This window comes from Phaseolus vulgaris, chromosome 1 (assembly GCF_051622355.1).
Source record: "Phaseolus vulgaris cultivar YP4 chromosome 1, ASM5162235v1, whole genome shotgun sequence".
In the NCBI taxonomy this organism is placed as follows: Eukaryota; Viridiplantae; Streptophyta; class Magnoliopsida; order Fabales; family Fabaceae; genus Phaseolus; species Phaseolus vulgaris.
Window position 1 is genome coordinate 40,915,336 of NC_143498.1, and position 18,905 is coordinate 40,934,240.

Here is an 18,905-nt window from a genome sequence, read left to right on the forward strand (position 1 = left end):
TAATTTGTTATACGGATGTGGCTATTATTGCAATGAATGTAGATATTGGAATTAGATACTTACCTGTTACCTGAATTAGATATATTAATCTATAACACTGATTTCATTTGCTATGTAGTTATTCCATCTACAACTTTCTTTGTTGCAAGCTTCATTTTTTTGTCCAAATAAACACAAGCTTGATTATACTGTTGAAGGTAAGTAGCATTATATTCTTGGATTTGCCAGCGGCTACAGGCTTCTCTTATCCCAAAACAGAACGTGTTGCTACCTCTTATTCAGCTAGTGACAAGTTTTACATTGATCTAAGGAAATTGTTACCTCTTGCAAGATTTCTTCCACAACCCAAGTATGACCTCTTTGCATCTCTTTGCCAAAAGATTAACCTTCATAAGTATCATACAATTAGTTTTCCCATTGATGTGTTGTATATGGAGATGAATAAGGGTGAAGCAGAGCCCAATTATTTTTGTTCATTTTTGTTTGAGGTGAATCTAAATTTTTTTGGTTTATGGCTACATGTTTTTTTACTATCCATGCCACATCATTGTTTTAAGTGAACTTTGGAGTAAGAACTGTTTCATAGGTTGTTTTCGGTGTATGCTATCCATGCCTTAAACAATGTTTTTTCATGATTACTTAAATTAGGAATACGTTGAATGTTTAACTATTATTTAAGAAACAATTTTAAGATTACAAGTCTGCATATTACAATGGCAATGGAGGATGGAAGTTTTGTAGGGCTTGTGGATCCACGTTTAGAGGGGATTTATGACAAGCAACTAATGACTTGTATGGTGACTTGTGTTGCATTTAGCATAAGGTACTCAACAAAGAGGTGTCCAAAAATGAGTCAGGTAATTAATAATATCTCTATACATTCATTTCACTTTCCTCCTATTTTAAATCATTAATTTTTCACATGTTATTTTTTCTTTCTCTCTTTTCTAATTGTTGTTGTTTATATAATTTGAATAAGCTTTGTTTAACTTAAGTTATGATGGATGAACTAATGAATTAATTAGGTTGTGAAGAGTACTAGAGGGTGATGTGTCAGTAGAAGTGCTTAATGAGTTTGGTGCAACCAGTGAATACGGCCTTAAACCTTCCATCTCAATAAGTGAACAATCATCTGCTGAATATGCCATCTCAGGAGGGTATGGGCTTTTATGCACACTCCTTAATTTATGCACACTCCTTGGATATATAATATTCTTTTCATTTATTTTTTAAAATTTGAAAATTAACTCTAAACATATTTTAATTAATTTCAGGCACCGGATGATGAAAGTCGTACTTCATCATTGAACCAGAATATTATTGGATCAAGTGGAGACAACAAGACAAATTAGAATTAGGACTATGACATTAGTTGTAATATATTCAAATAAAATTTACATTTTGACAATTTAATTTAATTGTTTTTTGGATTAGTTTGACATTATAAACTTTGTTATCTTAATGAATGAATAAAATAATTTCTTATTATTATATTTATCAATTTTATTTATATTATGAGGTATAATTTTATTATAAAATTAATTTATCTTATAATTTAATTATAATATAAAATTAAATAATATTATGAAATCAAATTATAAAACGAAATTAAATAAATTATTATAAATATTAAAAATTAAATTAAATTTATATTATATCGTATTAAGTGGCGGTTAAAACTGCCACTATTTACGTTAGAATTGGTGTACCAGTTTTAAAATTACGACATTTATAACTGACGCCAATTACACGCTTAAAACCGCCACTTTATACAATGCATAATATGGCGTCTGCTACAACGGTTCTTAATTGACCGCCACATTAAACTTTGTGGCGGCAAGAATTCTGGCGGTACGCGGTACCGCCACAGACGTATAATGCGGCGGTTAAAAACGCCAGTTTTTACGAAAATAACCGTCGCATTATACACATTTTTTTGTAGTGGCTTAATGTAAGAAAATTACACTAATCTGAGAATTATTGAATCTGATTATATATTTTTTGAACCAAGAAACAAATGAAGAAATTTAATCTCAATTTTTGTGTAAATTGCAGATGAATATGAAGCATTGAAAGAATGTATTCAAGCTGGCATTGAAAGAAAAAAAGAAGTAAAAACTGAATTGGATCACAAGAAGATTTAGCTCAAGCTCAAACTGTCCAGAGTTGATTAAAGGTGCAGTACAATACTAGCCCAAGCTAGAATTGCTAGCTCAAGCTAACACTGTCTAAAATTGATTAAAGGTGCAGTACTGATCTAGCTCAGGCTAGAATCGCTAGCTCAAGCTAAAAATGCACCGAAAGATCTAGCTCAAGCTAAAACAGGCTAGCTTGAGCTAAAGTTGATTATATAAATTTTGAAACATAACTCAAAACCAGCGGTGGAAAACAGATTGGGTTTTTTAGAGAGAGACTAGTGAGAGAAAGAGAAGAAACCTCTGTTCTTAGGAGAAGAACTTGCTCAGATCAGCCCTTCTTATGCAATCCAGATCAAGAATGAAGATTGGATGAGCTGTCATGAGTGGCTAAGTTCTTTCTAACTTGGGATTGAATATAATTTATCTTGATCAAATGTATTCTTGGTGATATATATATAAAATTCTCTTTTCTACTTGTTCTTGGTATTTTCGTTTTATGCTTATTGCTTGATTATGTCTGATCAATAGAGTCTTGATTTTGATCCTTAAATTTAACTGGAAAGTACCTTTAAGGATCTGAAATAGACGAAAATGCTTGATAACTTGTAATGCTAGGAATAGATTCCAGGTTATTGATTGCATGATAATTCTGTTCCTAAAGCTGGATGATTTGTTAAATATGTGAGGAATCAATGTTTAAGAAATTATCTTATGAATTTCATCTGTGAGGAATCAAGATGAATGACTTTAAATTAAGCATCAAGAATAAGTAGTTTTGAGTATTATATATTGTATTATTCAAAATACAGATGATTGAGATAGACGCAATTCAATCCCAAGTATCTTTCTCTATATTTGATAAGTTAGTTTGGTATTTGGTTGAATCAAACCCTAAATCTTTGAGTTCTTGTGAAATCTTTAATTTGGTTATGAACAAAGTCTCAAAATTATTTTCTATACTTAATGAGTTTTAAAACAGAACATCTTAATTAGAATTGTTCCCTGTGGGTTCGACATTCGTACTTTAAAAAGTACTATATTACAGTTGATTCGGTACACTTGCCGAGAAATAATCAACAAGTTTTTAGCGCCGTTGCCAGGGAACAATTTGTTTTTGAGAATTTCTGAAGTATAACTCATTGAGTATTGTGAATATTCCGTTTTCTTTGTGAATATACACTTGTTTATATCTTATTTTTTATCCTGTGCTAATCCTTGCTTGAGTTGTCTTAGATACATGTTATTGAGAGGACAGGTTCCTGAAGATCAATTGGAATTTGATCCAGAAATTGAGAAGACAGCTAGAAGAAATCAGAGCAAGAAGAGAGAAGAAAAGAAGAAGCAAGGACAAGCAAAGGGAGAATCTTCCAACACTCTCAACTCACACAATCAAACAGAGTTCCAAATGGCTGAAAATAGACAAAATCCACCTAGAAGGACATTGGGAGACTATGCTATGCAGCAAGGACCAAGGCATTTCTCTAGCATAGTCATACCTCCTGCCACCAAATCATTAGAAATGAAGCCAGCTTTTCTTAGCTTAATTAGCACTCATCAATTCACTGGAATGGATCATGAAGACCCTTATACTCATCTTTCCACATTTTATGAGTTGGTTGGGACCATGGGCTTCAAGGAAAATGATATTGAATTTGTTTATCTGCGTCTATTTCCTTTCTCACTTGTAGGCAAAGCAAAAGAATGGTTAAAGTCGCATCCAAACCAAAGTTTAAGTAGCTGGAATGATGTAGAAGAGAAATTCCTACACAGATTCTTCCCACTTTCTCGATATATCAAGGCTAAGTCTGATATCTCCACATTCGGGCAAGGGCCAGATGAACCATTTTGTGAAGCTTGGGAACGCTTTAAAGTGATGTTAAGAAAATGTCCTAATCATGGCTTTGAGGATATTGCTCAGTTGAATATATTCCACAATGGTTTGAGGCCTGATACTAAAATGATTTTGGATGCTGCAGCAGGAGGTACAATGATGAGTGTTGATGCAGAACAAGCTACAAGAATCATTGATGCCTTAGCCTCAACAGATTACTAAGCTCAACATGATAGATATACAGTGCAAAAGAAAGGGGTGCTGGATCTTAGTACTTCAGATGCAATTTTAGCACAAAACAAGATTTTGACTCAGCAAATTGAGGCATTAACCAAGCAAATGTCAAAACTGCCTCAACAATTACATGCAGTAAATTCTCCTTCAATGCAGAATCAAGCTTTGAAGTGTGATTTTTGTGGGGGAAATCATCTTAATGGCCAATGCTCTTACCAAAATCCATCAGAGGAAGAGGTTCAATTTATGAATAATCAAGGAAGGCAAGGTGGCTTTGCATATAATTATCCAAATAACATGGCTCAAGGATGGAGGAATAATCCAAATCAAGGATTTGGGTGGAAGCAAGAGGCTGAATCATCTAACAGACAAGTCCCTTATCAACAACAACCACATTATCCTTCCATTCATGAGAGAACATCAAAATTGGAAGATACTTTTGAGAAGTTCATGCAAGCCTCTCTATCCAATCAAAAAAATACTGAAGCATCAATAAGGAATTTAGAAACACAGGTGGGGCAGTTGGCTAAACAGTTAGCTGATAATCAAGGAAGTCAATTTTCAGCCAATACACAAACCAATCCCAAGGAGCATTGCAATTCTATCACTACCAGAAGTGGGATAGTTATAGGAAAAGGAATTGGGAAAAACTTAGTTGTTGGGGAGGAGGTTTTAAAAGATAAAGAGAGTGAAAAAGAACAGAGTGAGTGTGAGGGAGGAGAAAGAAGGAATAAGGAAGATGTTGTACATATTGGAGAGAAAATAGAAAAAAAATCAAAAAAGTGAAAAACAAGAGAGGAGTGTTCCTATAAAAGATGTACCTTATCCACATGCTCCTACAAAGAAATGCAAGGAAAGACAATTTGCAAGATTTATGGATATTCTCAAAATATTGCAAATTAACATTCCATTTACTGAAGCTTTAAAGCAAATGCCTACATATGCTAAATTCATGAAGGAATTATTGACAAAGAAAAGAAAAATCAATGATCAGGAGATAGTTGAATTGGAAGCTGGATGCAGTGCTATAATTCAAAAATCATTACCACAGAAATCCAGAGATCCTGGGAGTTTCACTTTGCCGGTTACCATAGGAAATCTCACTGTTGGAAAGGCATTATTGGATCTTGGAGCTAGTATTAATTTGATGCCTTTATCAATGCTGAAGAAAATTGGAGATGTAAAAGTGAAACCAACAAGAATGACTTTGTAGTTGGCTGATAGATCAATCAAATATCCACATGGAATAGTTGAAGATCTATTTGTAAAGGTAGATAAATTTCTATTCCCAGTAGATTTTGTTGTAATGGATATTGAAGAAGATGTTGAAGTACCTTTAATACTGGGAAGACCATTCATGAAAACTGCCAAAGTTATAATTGATGTAGACAAAGGAAGATTGAAGGTTTGTGCTCAAGATGAAGAAGTAAGCTTTAATGTTTTTGAAGCAATGAAATATTCAAATGATCAGAAAGAGTGTTTCAGAGTGGATGTGATTGTTGTTGAACCTTCAATGATGTTAATCAGGCGTCAAGCTATATGACGTTAAACGAACGCTTGCTGGGAGGCAACCCAGTGTTTTATTTTGAAATGTGTCTTTAATTTTTGTTTTGATTTAGTAGTATGTTTTAATATTTGATGTCTTTAAAACCAGTTTGATATGTGAAATGGTCATGTAGGTTTTGAAATGTTTGGTGAAATGAATGGATGGAAGAAAGCTTAGAAAGGTTTGAGACTTTTGGCAAAGACAAAATGAAAATTTTCAAGAAAATTTCATTGCAGGGTAATTTTAGCCTAAGCTAAATATGCAGAAAAAGAAGAAAAAAAATTGTTCTACAACTTTCGCTTGAGCTAAACTGGGCTAGCTTGAGCTAAACTGGGCTAGCTTGAGCTAAACTGGGCTAGCTTGAGCTAGAACAAATCTGTTGCTCTCTGCCAAACTTTAGCCTAAGCTAAAATGAGCTAGCTTGAGCTAAAGCAAATCTGTTGCTCTCTGCCAAATTTTAGCCTGAGCTAAAATGAGCTAGCTTGAGCTAAAACAAATCTATTGCTCTCTGTCAAACTTTAGCCTAAGCTAAAATGAGCTAGCTTGAGCTAAAGCAAATATGTTGCTCTCTGCCAAATTTTAGCCTGAGCTAAAATGAGCTAGCTTAAGCTAGAACAAATTTGTTGCTCTCTTCCAAATTTTAGCCTGAGCTAAGAAGCTCTAGCCTAAGCTAGTGAGATTTCTAAAAAAAAAAAAAAAAAAAAAAAAACTGCAGCATTTTATAAAAATCACATTTTGAAAACCCTGCACCCTAACTCAGTTTCAGAAGCACCCTCTGTTCTAAAAAAATCTCAAAGCTTCCATCTACATAATCATTCTCAAACAAACATTTCATCTACATTGTCATTATCAAGGTAAGTAATTACTCTTCTCCATAATCATTTTCATTGCCATTTCCATTCAACCAAACCCAGTCATGCATGTTTCTGCTTCCAGTTCACAGTTTCGTTTTTAAATTGAAAGATTCAATCTTTTTGAAATTTCAATGTCTTGATGTTCAGCACTGTCTTCCATGGATTAAATACAAAAAATTACTCATTCAATGTCATTCTATATCATGCTTACCAAGTGTTTGTTAAAATGTCAATCAAATAAAACACTTTGGTTTGAGAAATGCTTATTCTTACATGTGCAGAAAAATGAGTCACACCAAATCCACAACTGGTATTAAATAATTCGTCGTTGACACCCACTGAATTTCATGATTATATATCTTGGCCTGGGGACAGGCACAATTTTTCAGGGGAGGCAGGAGCATATGGAGTTGGGACTAGAGTTGAAGATACACCAGAAATGGCAGCTGAACCAACTGGAGCAGCAACAAATGATGAACATTCAAGTTCAGAATGATGATGTTGGCACAGAGCGGAACAAAATCACAAGAGGAGATTGATACTTATCATGCACAATGAACAAAAAACTGGTTTTATCTTTTTGTTTAACTTTACTTTCAGTTTAATTTTGTAAGTTGACTTTAACAGTTTAGTTTAATATTTCTTAATTTAGCTTTTGTTGATGGCAAACTTAAGTTAGTATAGTGGTTGATGTTTGCATATTTTTTGAAATCTTGTATATAGATGATGGTATATTTTTTTGGAAAAAGAAATCAAACCATAATTCTAAATTAGAACAACCAAATGGATTGATCAGGGTCTTAATTTAAAAAAGAATGTGTGGCTGGAACCATCACTCAAATTGAGAAAGGATAGTAATGTGTAAAAGTTGGAATAAGGTAAATAGTTGAAAGCAATGTCTGAGAACAAATGAGGAATTGAAATTAGCCAACCAAGTGAGAGTGTGAAACCTTTAAACAATTTGAGATACTTTCACTAGTGAAGAGTTAATTGATGTTGCCTAATTTTCTAGTCAATTTGCATCACAAAATCAAATATGGAGATGAATGAGGCATGTTTAATAGAGTTGGAGGTGAGAAAACTCAGAACCAAACAGCTAACCTTTGCAATATATGATGAAATGTGCAGAAAAATAACCCTTTTTGAGCCAAATTTGTTTTATTGCACCCTAGCTTCTGATATACATATATTGTCCTACCTTGTGGTATGCTAACAAAAGGAGAGCATAGGTGCAATTCAAATTTCTATAATTAAAAAGAATTGGGTTTGGTGTGGCTGCTGGGATTTTGAGAATGAAAGAAAAACAAAAAGAAAAAAAAAAGAAGAAAAAGAAAAAAAAAGGGGGAATGACAAAATTATCCAAATTCTCATTCTCTTTTCTAAAAAAAAAAGAAAAAAAGAAAAGAAAAAGAAAAGCAAAGGGGATTACAAAAATAGAAAAAGAAGCAATATTGATGAATCTTATGGAAGGGATAATGGATAACACAATTAGAAATTGAATTGCAAATATGTTAATCTTTTGTTAAGTGTGCATTTTGTTATCCTGAAAAAACCAAATTTTCTTTGTAACCCAGCCTCATTACAACTTGAAAAAGACCTCAAGATCTATGTTTGTAAAAGTGTTTGTAATCAACTGGAAATGAAGGGCAACCTTAAATTAACTTGGAATTCAGTGAAAAAAAGAGGGAAAACACCCACCAGTGAGGAATGAAGAGAGAAATTCCTTAGTTTGATTCTCAGTGAAGAGTAACAATTGTTTACCTTGGAAATTGAATACATTCTTATCCTGTCTTGGTTTGAATTGATAGGAAACACCATAATTTTTGGAAGATTCTTTATGTGTTGAATTAACTTGTGCTCTTTCCATGAAGTTGTTCTGATATTAAACTATAAATTTGATTTCTAAGGATTTTGGGGAAGAATGAACTCATTTTTTTTGGGATTCAATTACTTTGCTTGAGGACAAGCAAGATTCTAGGTTGGGGGGAATTTGATAAGTGCCAATGTGTAGTTTTTATGATTGAGAAAATTGAACACTTTGGAACTTAATTGTTGCTTAATGTAAGAAAATTACCCTAATCTGAGAATTATTGAATCTGATTATATATTTTTTGAACCAAGAAACAAATGAAGAAATTTAATCTCAATTTTTGTGTAAATTGCAGATGAATATGAAGCATTGAAAGAATGTATTCAAGCTGGCATTGAAAGAAAAAAAGAAGTAAAAATTGAATTGGATCACAAGAAGATTTAGCTCAAGCTAAAACTGTCCAGAGTTGATTAAAGGTGCAGTACAATTCTAGCCCAAGCTAGAATTGCTAGCTCAAGCTAAAACTGTCCAGAATTGATTAAAGGTGCAGTACTGATCTAGCTCAGGCTAGAATCGCTAGCTCAAGCTAAAAATGCACCGAAAGATCTAGCTCAAGCTAAAACAGGCTAGCTTGAGCTAAAGTTGATTATATAAATTCTGAAACATAACTCAAAACCAGCGGTGAAAAACAGATTGGGTTTTTTAGAGAGAGACTAGTGAGAGAAAGAGAAGAAACCTCTGTTCTTAGGAGAAGAACTTGCTCAGATCAGCCCTTCTTATGCAATCCAGATCAAGAATGAAGATTGGAGGAGCTGTCATGAGTGGCTAAGTTCTTTCTAACTTGGGATTGAATGTAATTTATCTTGATCAAATGTATTCTTGGTGATATATATATAAAATTCTCTTTTCTACTTGTTCTTGGTATTTTCGTTTTATGCTTATTGCTTGATTATGTCTGATCAATAGAGTCTTGATTTTGATTCTTAAATTTAACTGGAAAGTACCTTTAAGGATCTGAAATAGACGAAAATGCTTGATAACTTGTAATGCTAGGAATAGATTCCAGGTTATTGATTGCATGATAATTTTGTTCCTAAAGCTGGATGATTTGTTAAATATGTGAGGAATCAATGTTTAAGAAATTATCTTATGAATTTCATCTGTGAGGAATCAAGATGAATGACTTTAAATTAAGCATCAAGAATAAGTAGTTTTGAGTATTATATATTGTATTATTCAAAATACAGATGATTGAGATAGACGCAATTCAATCCCAAGTATCTTTCTCTATATTTGATAAGTTAGTTTGGTATTTGGTTGAATCAAACCCTAAATCTTTGAGTTCTTGTGAAATCTTTAATTTGGTTATGAACAAAGTCTCAAAATTATTTTCTATACTTAATGAGTTTTAAAACAGAACATCTTAATTAGAATTGTTCCCTGTGGGTTCGACATTCGTACTTTAAAGAGTACTATATTACAGTTGATTCGGTACACTTGCCGAGAAATAATCAACAAAACGGCCGCTAGGGCGCCCCTTTGTCTTTGCAGGTGAGAGGTTTCTTGATCAAGAAGGCACGATTCTCAGGCAAGATCGAAGGGCCAAAGCAGCTGTTAGAGTCATCCGACGAAGGGAGTCAACCGGCAGGAACACATAACGTTCCTCTCTCCCCTGATGTGGCAAAGGTAACAGTTGAAAGAGTACGAGTACTTGATGCTCGTGTTGGAATACCTTCAGATGAGGTAACAACTGTGGCCAATGGATTTCAGACATTCGTAGCCTGGCCAAGACACGACATTTGAATTCTGCCAAAACCTCCAGTAATAATTTCATTTTATTATATTAATTTATATTTATATATTACATCTAATTTAATACAAATGTTCTTTTTTTATAGAAACCTCATCTGAAACCAAGTCCAAAAAGGAAGCATGAGGTTCCGATTGGCGATCCTATAGTTTCCTTAGCTATAGTTGTTAGACATATTGGTTGAGACCCTCTGGACGTTCTATGGGATGATACGTTTTTTGAAATAAACACTGAGCTGCCAATGTACATATACATGTCAGATTTGTTAGAATTTGTAGTTGGGGATCAGGAGCTCAATATAAATATAATTCAATTTTTTATGATGTAAGTATCTTTACATATATTTCAATTTACTTTATGTTAAATTAGCATTGATTATGCTTTAACTAATAACTTGTAGGTTTTTGAATGGTATAACTAACCTAGAGGCCCATCTCACGACATTCCACACCCAAATGATGCTCATAGGAGGATCTGACGTTGTATACTGCAAGATGCTCATGAGCACGTTGTCAGGCGCGACGTTGGAATGGTTTGTTAGCCTTCCCGACGGGCACATCACCACCTTTGACCAGTTTGCAACGCTGTTCAAGGAGCAGTACCTTGTTAACAAGGCCCCCACCCGGCTTTCTTATGACCTTTTTTTTATGTCAAAACAGTAGCAGGGGGAGTCTGTGAAGGACAACCTGAACAGGTTCGGAGTCCAAGTGGTGAGGCTGAAACCCACTGATGAGGCCATGACAGTGCATGCCTTTATCAAGGGAATGCTACTTGGGCCTTTCAGTGAATCACTACTAAGGTTCTATCCGAAGACATTCACGGAGATAAGACGTAGAACGTTAGCGCACATCGCCACAGATGATCGAGTAACGCAGAAACATGGTCTCGTCGGTCCTGTCCGACCTCGAGCGGTTGCACGGCCTCAGCCTATGAGGGTGCACGAGGCGACCACAGAGAAGAAGGGGGCGGGAAAACCCTATGAACGGGCCCAGGTCGGGACTCGCGCACAAAGGGACCCACCCCCAAAGCATAATTTTCGAGTGGAGCTCAAGGAGTGGATCATTATTCCAAACATAGTGGCAAGACTGAAGGTACCAGCGAAGACCGATAGGAGGATGGGGCCCAACAAGAACGCTTGGTGTGAGTTCCACCAGGCGAATGACCACTACATACGTAATTGCTTGGCCTTGGCGCACCAACTAGACGAGCTGGTGAAGAGCGGTTTCTTAAAGAATTGTTTGTCAAAAGATTTTCGAAAAGATTGGATTGAAGTTTTAACAACAATCACAGAAGAAGTAATCAAGGAAGACAATCAAACAATGTAATTGAAACTGTTTGCAGAATTTCAATCGGTTGAAACTTCGTTTTAACCGGTTGTTTATGGCAGCAGCAAAAACAAAATCAAATCAAACAGTTTATAAGGAGTGAGAGAGAAAGAGATTACACAGCCAATTTATATTGGTTCACTCAATCCTGACCTACATCCAGTTCCCAGAACCACCACTAGGTTTCCACTAGTAATCAATCACATATTACAATACACAAAACCACAAAGAGGTGATCTTGATACTACAAGCACCACTCACCCTCTTTGCCTTCACACAACCTTAGTCAGAACACCCTCTGACATTACAGGTTTACACACATCACAATTACAAAAAAAGAAACTTTTACAAGAATCAGAAAGGAACAGATTACACCTGGATTTACAGGAATCACAGAGCTCCTAAAATCAGACCTTGAACCAATGCACAACTACTTAGCAATCTTGCAAAAATTTGATTTGAATCTCTTCTCAAAAATAGTTTCAATCTCACTTTCTTGTGTATATTTTTCGTTTTTGAAATCCAAAGAAAAACCATATTTATAGCTCTTAAAACTAGTTGTTCTAGGCAGTCAATCATGAGCCAAAATAGTTTTAATCCAACTGAAAACAGATCAAACAAGTTTTTGAAAAGCTGTTATGAAATGTGACAATCAACCGGTTGAAATATTGTTTTAACCGGTTGAATTGGTTAGAAAGATAGTTAACCAAGTCAAAAGCAGTTTTGAATTCAACCAAGCTAAGTGACAAACAACTGATTATATCGTGGTTTCAATCGGTTGTTTTTCTCTTTGCTTAAAGAAACACTTTTCTCTTTTAAAATATATTGAACCAGCTTGTGCAAAGGACTAGGAATGATCTTTACAAGAATTCTAAACACCATAGACTAAGCTCTTAACCAAAAGCAGCACAACATCAACCTTCAACACATATTTGGATCATCAAAGCTTCCATGTCCTACAAGTCTATCTTCTTTAATCTTCTTAGCCAAAAGTTGTGCTGACTTGATGGCCCTCCATCAATTTTGTTCTAAGAAACTTAAATTCATTGGAACAAGGTTGCCTCTGGAGCATTCTCGCTTAGGCGAGCTGAATCTCGCTTAAGCAAGCCTAGGGAGAGACTTCACTAGAACAAGCTTTATCTTTGGACAATTCTCGCCGACGAGACTGGCTCGCCTGAGCGAGGTTTCTTGAATGTTCATGGTCATGTTTTCTATCTTCTAAAGCCTCTTTATTCATCCTCTAGTCCTTTGCTTCATCTATCCTTAATTTCTTGAAAATGACACAAAATCGGGATCAAATGGTTTCATTAATCTCATGATTCAAAAATATATTGCTAAGTTCAATTCTTCACAGACCAGGGTTGGGTGATAACTTAATAAACAATTAAAGTCATAAATGCCTAGTTTTTTTGCATGAAATTTCACTAAATAATCTTATCATCTACAACTTGGATTATGTTCAATCCCCTTAAGCAAACCGCTTAAAAAGCCTTCAGTAACATAAGTATTCAACACCTCTCTATGCAACACTAGTATTCAACACCACTCTAGGCACACGAGTATTCAAAACCTCTTTAGGCAAACAAGTATTCTTATGAAGGGACAATTAGCTCTAGAAAGAGAGGTTGAATGAAGTCTGAACTGAAATCGCGTTATTTAAAAGCAAAGCAAGCTCAACGTCTAATAATTAAAAGCTAGATAGATAAAGAATTAAAAATAGGTTTTTATTAATTAGTTCACTCAACAACTAAGATTACGTCCAATCCCCTAAAACAACATTCTTACGAGCCTTCATTAACATAGGTATTTAACACCTCTCCAGAAACACAGGCATTTGAAACCTCTCCAGGCACACAGTATTCTCCACCTCTCCAGGTACATAAGTATTCTTACACCTCTTCGAATACACAAGTATTCTCACACCTCTCTAGGTTAATAGTCTCAATATCCCCCTAAGATCAAGACCTCTCAAAGAATTGAGAAAACACTCTATATAGAGAGAACAAATAAAGGTCACAGGGTATGCTTTACAAAGTTAAGGATTTACAATGATTAAACTCACTGATCACTCTTCAATAGCATATGAAAACTCTATTAGCACTATTCTAACTCACAATTGTATATCACTTGATTATGACATTTTTGAATTACTCTATGTACATTAATGGTTGTGTTCTTCATGTTCAAGGTCTTTATATAGTCTTCTAAAAGGTGACTGTTGAAGCTTTGTGTTCTTTCTTTACATAATCGTTAGACGCACAATATGGTAACTTTTACTGTGATTGATTCTTCTGCATCTTGAATGTGTGGTTAATTCAAATTCTTTCTTTATATAGTTCGTATATGAACATTAAAACTTTAATCCTCTTAACTTGTTCAACTAGCGAAATTTGCAACGTTGTTCTTCCTTTAAAGTAGTAAGCACTAGATATAGAAACATTCTATTTGATTTAATCTTTGCGTCTTTAAATATATATTTATTCTTCAAATAGTTTCTTTATCTACATAAATTCAACTGGTGAAGCTTTGGCGATTTTGGACTTGAATCTTTCTCTTTTCAGCTTTTCAGCATTGTTCATCTTTTCTTCTTATTTAACACTTGATTTAGAATATTATGATATGTAATTTAATGCATTGTATCACTTGTTTACACTTTGAGACATTATGATTCTTGTATTTCTTTGTTTCAGTTGATCGGCATAAGTTTGGTCTTCAACAAGATGTTGACATACGTGTTGCGCATATGAGAGAGATGTACTTGTTTTATTTTTTTTTATCTTAATTAGAATAACATGGGGATTTATTAAAATTTCACATAGTAAAGATTGAGATTGAAGATAAACATAAATTACTAAAATAAGACTAGTTTTAAATTAAAAACGATGCCAAAAGACCTCAATTATTATATGCAAATTTTATGAGAATAAAGGAAAATCCTGAGATCATCTACGATGATAAAACGTGGTCGGCAAACAAAATAGAAGACACGAGAATAAAATCATTCCAGTGTGTACAGAAGTTGACTTTGAGACAAGAGCTTTGCGTTGTTCAGATCTCTGGTGTTTGGGTTCATGACCATGGTCGAATCGTTTCTCTTCAGCATCGCCGACTCACTCATAGCAAAGCTTGCGTCTCAGCTGTATGAAGAAGCTTCTCGGGTGATGGGTTTGTACCACCATCTGCAAGAGTTTACACACACTCTCTCGTTAGTGAAGGCTGTGTTGTTGGATGCTGAGCAAAAGCAGGAGCACAACCATGAGCTGCGGGAATGGCTAAGGCAGCTCAAACGTGTCTTCTCCGATGCCCAAGATCTGTTGGATGAATTTGAGTGCCAAACACTGCAAAATCAAGTTGTCAAAGCTCATGGTACTACCAAAACCAAGGTAGGTCGCTTCTTCTCAAGCTCTAATCCACTTGTTTTTCGTTACAAGATGGCTCAACAAATTAAAGATATCACCAACAGACTAGACAAGGTTGCAGCTGATAGGCGTAAGTTTGGGCTTCAAACAATTGATGTTGACACACGTGTTGTGCATCGGATAGAGATGACACACTCCCATGTGAATGATTCAGATGTGATTGGAAGGGAACATGACAAAGGAAAGATCATACATATTTTGATGCAGAAGAATGGCATTGATATTGATAAAAGTCTCTCTGTTATCCCCATTGTGGGGATGGGAGGTTTGGGAAAGACCACACTTGCAAAGTTTGTGTTTAATGACGACAGGATAAACGAGTGCTTCCCATTGAAGATGTGGGTGTGTGTTTCTGAAAACTTTGACATTAAGCAAATGATTGTTAAAATCATCAATTCTGCTAACGATTCTGCTTCACACGCTCATGCTCCTGATTTCCAACAGAATTTGAACATACTAGACATGGAGCAACTGCAAAATCAATTGAGAAACAAACTTGCTGGTAAAAAATTCTTACTCATCTTGGACGATGTATGGAATGAAGACCGTGTTAAATGGGTTGAGTTGAGGAATTTAATACAAGTAGGTGCTGCTGCTGGAAGTAAAATTCTAGTGACTACACGCAGTCACTCCATTGCATCTTTGATGGGCACGGTTTCCTCTCACATTTTACAAGGTCTTTCTTTGGAAGATTCAACGTCTCTGTTTGTCAAATGGGCATTTAAAGAAGCAGAAGAGGAAAATTATCCTCATTTGATAAACATTGGCAGAGATATTGTGAAAAAATGCAGAGGGGTTCCATTGGCAGTGAGAACTATAGGGAGTTTACTATTTTCCAAATTCGAAGCAAATGAGCGGGAATATGTGAGAGACAGTGAAATTTGGAATTTGCCACAGAAAAAAGAGGATATTTTACCTACACTCAAATTAAGTTATGATCTTATGCCATCCTATTTGAGGCAATGCTTTGCTTTGTTTTCCCTTTATCCAAAGGATTACGAATTCGTCAATTTCGAGGTAACTACGCTTTGGGGTGCACTCGGACTCCTTGGGTCTCTGAAAAAGAATATGACACAAGAAGATGTTGCCAATCAGTATTTCAATGAACTACTGTCAAGATCTTTTATTCAAGATTTTGTCAGCTGTGGGACAGCTTATACATTTAAAATACATGACGTGGTGCATGATCTAGCCCTGTTTGTGGCAAAAGATGAGTGTCTACTTGTAAATTCCCACATTCGATGTATACCTGAGAGTATTCGTCATCTGTCTTTTGTTGAAAACGATTTGGATGGCAAATCATTCAGTGCAAAATCAGTAGGTGTGAGAACCATTCTCTTTCCTAAGGATGGTGTGGGTGCCAATAGTGAAGCTTTCTTTACATTGGTTTCAAGGTACAAATACTTGCATATTTTGGATTTAAGTTATTCTTCTGTTGGAACTTTGCCTGGTTTCATTGGGAAGTTAAAACATTTGAGATATCTCAGTCTTTATAATAATAAGAAAATCAGGGGACTCCCTGATTCTATTTGTGAGCTTCAAAGTTTGCAAGTGTTGGACCTTGGTGGATGCCAGGAGCTGGAAGCATTGCCCAAAGGACTAAGAAAATTGATCAGTCTCCGAGATTTTGTCATAACCACAAAGCAAGCTGTTTTGCCAGAGAATGACATTGCAAACTTGAGCTGTCTTCAGTATTTGACTATTGAATGTTGTGATAATGTGGAGTCTTTATTCTCAGGGATAGAACTTCCTCATCTGAAAGCATTAAATGTTAGTAGCTGTAAGAGACTACAGTATTTGCCACTTGACAGTAAGCATTTTCCTGCATTAGAGATTTTGTGTATTAGGATTTGTGACAAATTGGGATTGTCCAAGGGTCCTGAAGATCAGAAGTTCATCTTAAAGTTAAAAACAATACTATTTACTTCACTGCCACAGCTAGGGACATTGCCTCATTGGCTTCAAGGATCTATTAGCACATTACTATCCTTGAGACTAGAACACTGCCACAATCTCGAGGTGCTTCCGGATTGGCTGCCAATGCTAACTTCTCTGAAAGCACTTGACATCACAGATTGCCCGAAGTTGCGTTCTCTTCCAGATGGCATCAATTGCCTCACTGCCCTTGAACGTTTGGAAGTCATAGACTGTCCTGAATTATTCAGAAAATTCACTCTGCAAGTTGGAGAGCATTGGAACCAAATGTCACATATCAAACGGATTAGCATGTTTGAAAGAAAAGATCTGGAATAAAAGTAAATAGAAGAAGTGGAAAGTTTCAACTACCTTGATAAATGTTGAAGGCCTTTCCTTTCTTTTTTTCTTGGTTTCTGTAATGCAGATTGTTTTTCTAAAGCAATTTTTTTAATTGTGTATTGATTTATGTTTTATGGGTGATAGTTGTTACTGAACATCATGGATCGCACTATGGGTGATTGCTTGATGTAGACCATAATTATGATATCTCTTCTATGTTCCTCTTTCCTTTTTCTTGTATGGAAATTGGGAGTCTCGTAGTCCCTGACAGCTGTTCAAAATCTCTTAATCTTGTGAATTTTATCCTTTTTATAATCCATCTTTCGTTTATATTCACATGCCGATGACAATCGAATTATACTTTTAAGAAATATTCAGCTGTTGCAAATTACATGTAGGATTAGAACCTCAATATGGGATATGAAGGAGAAATTTAGGCTACCAGTCCACCAACAGGGTATATAAAATTAGAATCTAGTGGTAATAAATGTGATTAAATGGAGCAAATTACTTATGTATGCTTCTCTAGCATTTTGTAATTGCAAAAACCAAGTACAAAGCTGAAGGCAATGGAGAAAAGCATGAGCAGGAGTAGTTATATATGTTATGTACTTCCCATGACACTCATGTCTCTTTTTTTTCACATATGAAAACATTTTTTTTATAATGGTATCTAATTGATTTCATCCCCTGGATTATCAACCCTGTTAGAGCTTAAATGTTTTACAGTCAGAAACAAATATTTTATGAATGAAGTTTCGAATAGCCAGAACATATAGTTATACATGAATAGAAACATTCACTTGTCACTCAAGTATAATTCAATTCATACAAAACAGAATTTTGCTATTGAGAAGTTTGATTTGGTACTAAATGAATATCATTTTTGGCGTTTTAAAACTTGTTTCTTATTAAATACTTTTGCCATATCAACTAGAACATTGTGAAAATTAGATTTATCTGATGATTTAATAATTTACTGAGGATTACTAAATAGACTCCAATTTGGTAATAATAGCTGAGTGTCCTTGCCACTTCAACAGTAAACATCTCAGTTTTTACCTGAAACACTTCAGTATTATATGCTGAGTATTCCTTCCTAAAATGGTAATTAAGGATTCTTAAAAGTGTGATTATTAGTCAGTGATAAATTTTGATGCAATTTTATGGACCACTGTTGATTGACTATCTGAATCTTGAAGGGTGTACCTTGCAACTGTTCCAGGCTTCCTGCTTAATGCATGGCTCAAGTAGCGGCATGAAAGTAAATATCAGTTAGCAGGTCTTAAAAGTCAAGGTATTTAAGTTGAGATAAAAAATCGTCCTTATATATAATATCTTAATTGAATTGTATGTAATGATAAATAAATTGAGTTTGATCCTATCTATTTATATCCATTTATAGATATAGATAGATATGTAGATACGCATATCAAATACTAGTGACAAATTTTTATATAGAAATTTTGCAACTGGAATTGACGAACAACCAATATAAATAATAGCATTGGAAAAAATCCAAATTACAAAATCTAATACATAATTATCCAAATCCATATTAGTTTTGATCAATTTAAATGGATTTATCTCACATCCAACTCCATATGGATTTTAAATCCAAGCCATTTAATTGGATATGGATTGGATACATTTTTGGATTATCCAAATTGTATTTTGGGTTG

General features: G+C 34.8%; 1 protein-coding gene and 2 pseudogenes across 1 annotated transcript; 2 read left to right on the top strand and 1 right to left on the bottom strand.

The window, feature by feature from the left end:
• Positions 1-713: 713 nt before the first annotated feature.
• On the top strand, positions 714-7,099 carry LOC150029636 (uncharacterized; annotated as a pseudogene).
• LOC137816786 (small nucleolar RNA R71) lies at positions 3,935-4,040 on the bottom strand (annotated as a pseudogene).
• Positions 7,100-14,486: 7,387 nt separating the features above from the next.
• Positions 14,487-17,542, top strand: LOC137814059 (putative disease resistance protein RGA1). Its single transcript, XM_068616592.2, has one exon. The coding sequence runs from the start codon at positions 14,620-14,622 to the stop codon at positions 17,218-17,220; it is 2,601 nt and encodes an 866-aa protein (XP_068472693.1). The 5' UTR covers positions 14,487-14,619; the 3' UTR covers positions 17,221-17,542.
• The last annotated feature ends 1,363 nt before the right edge of the window (positions 17,543-18,905 follow it).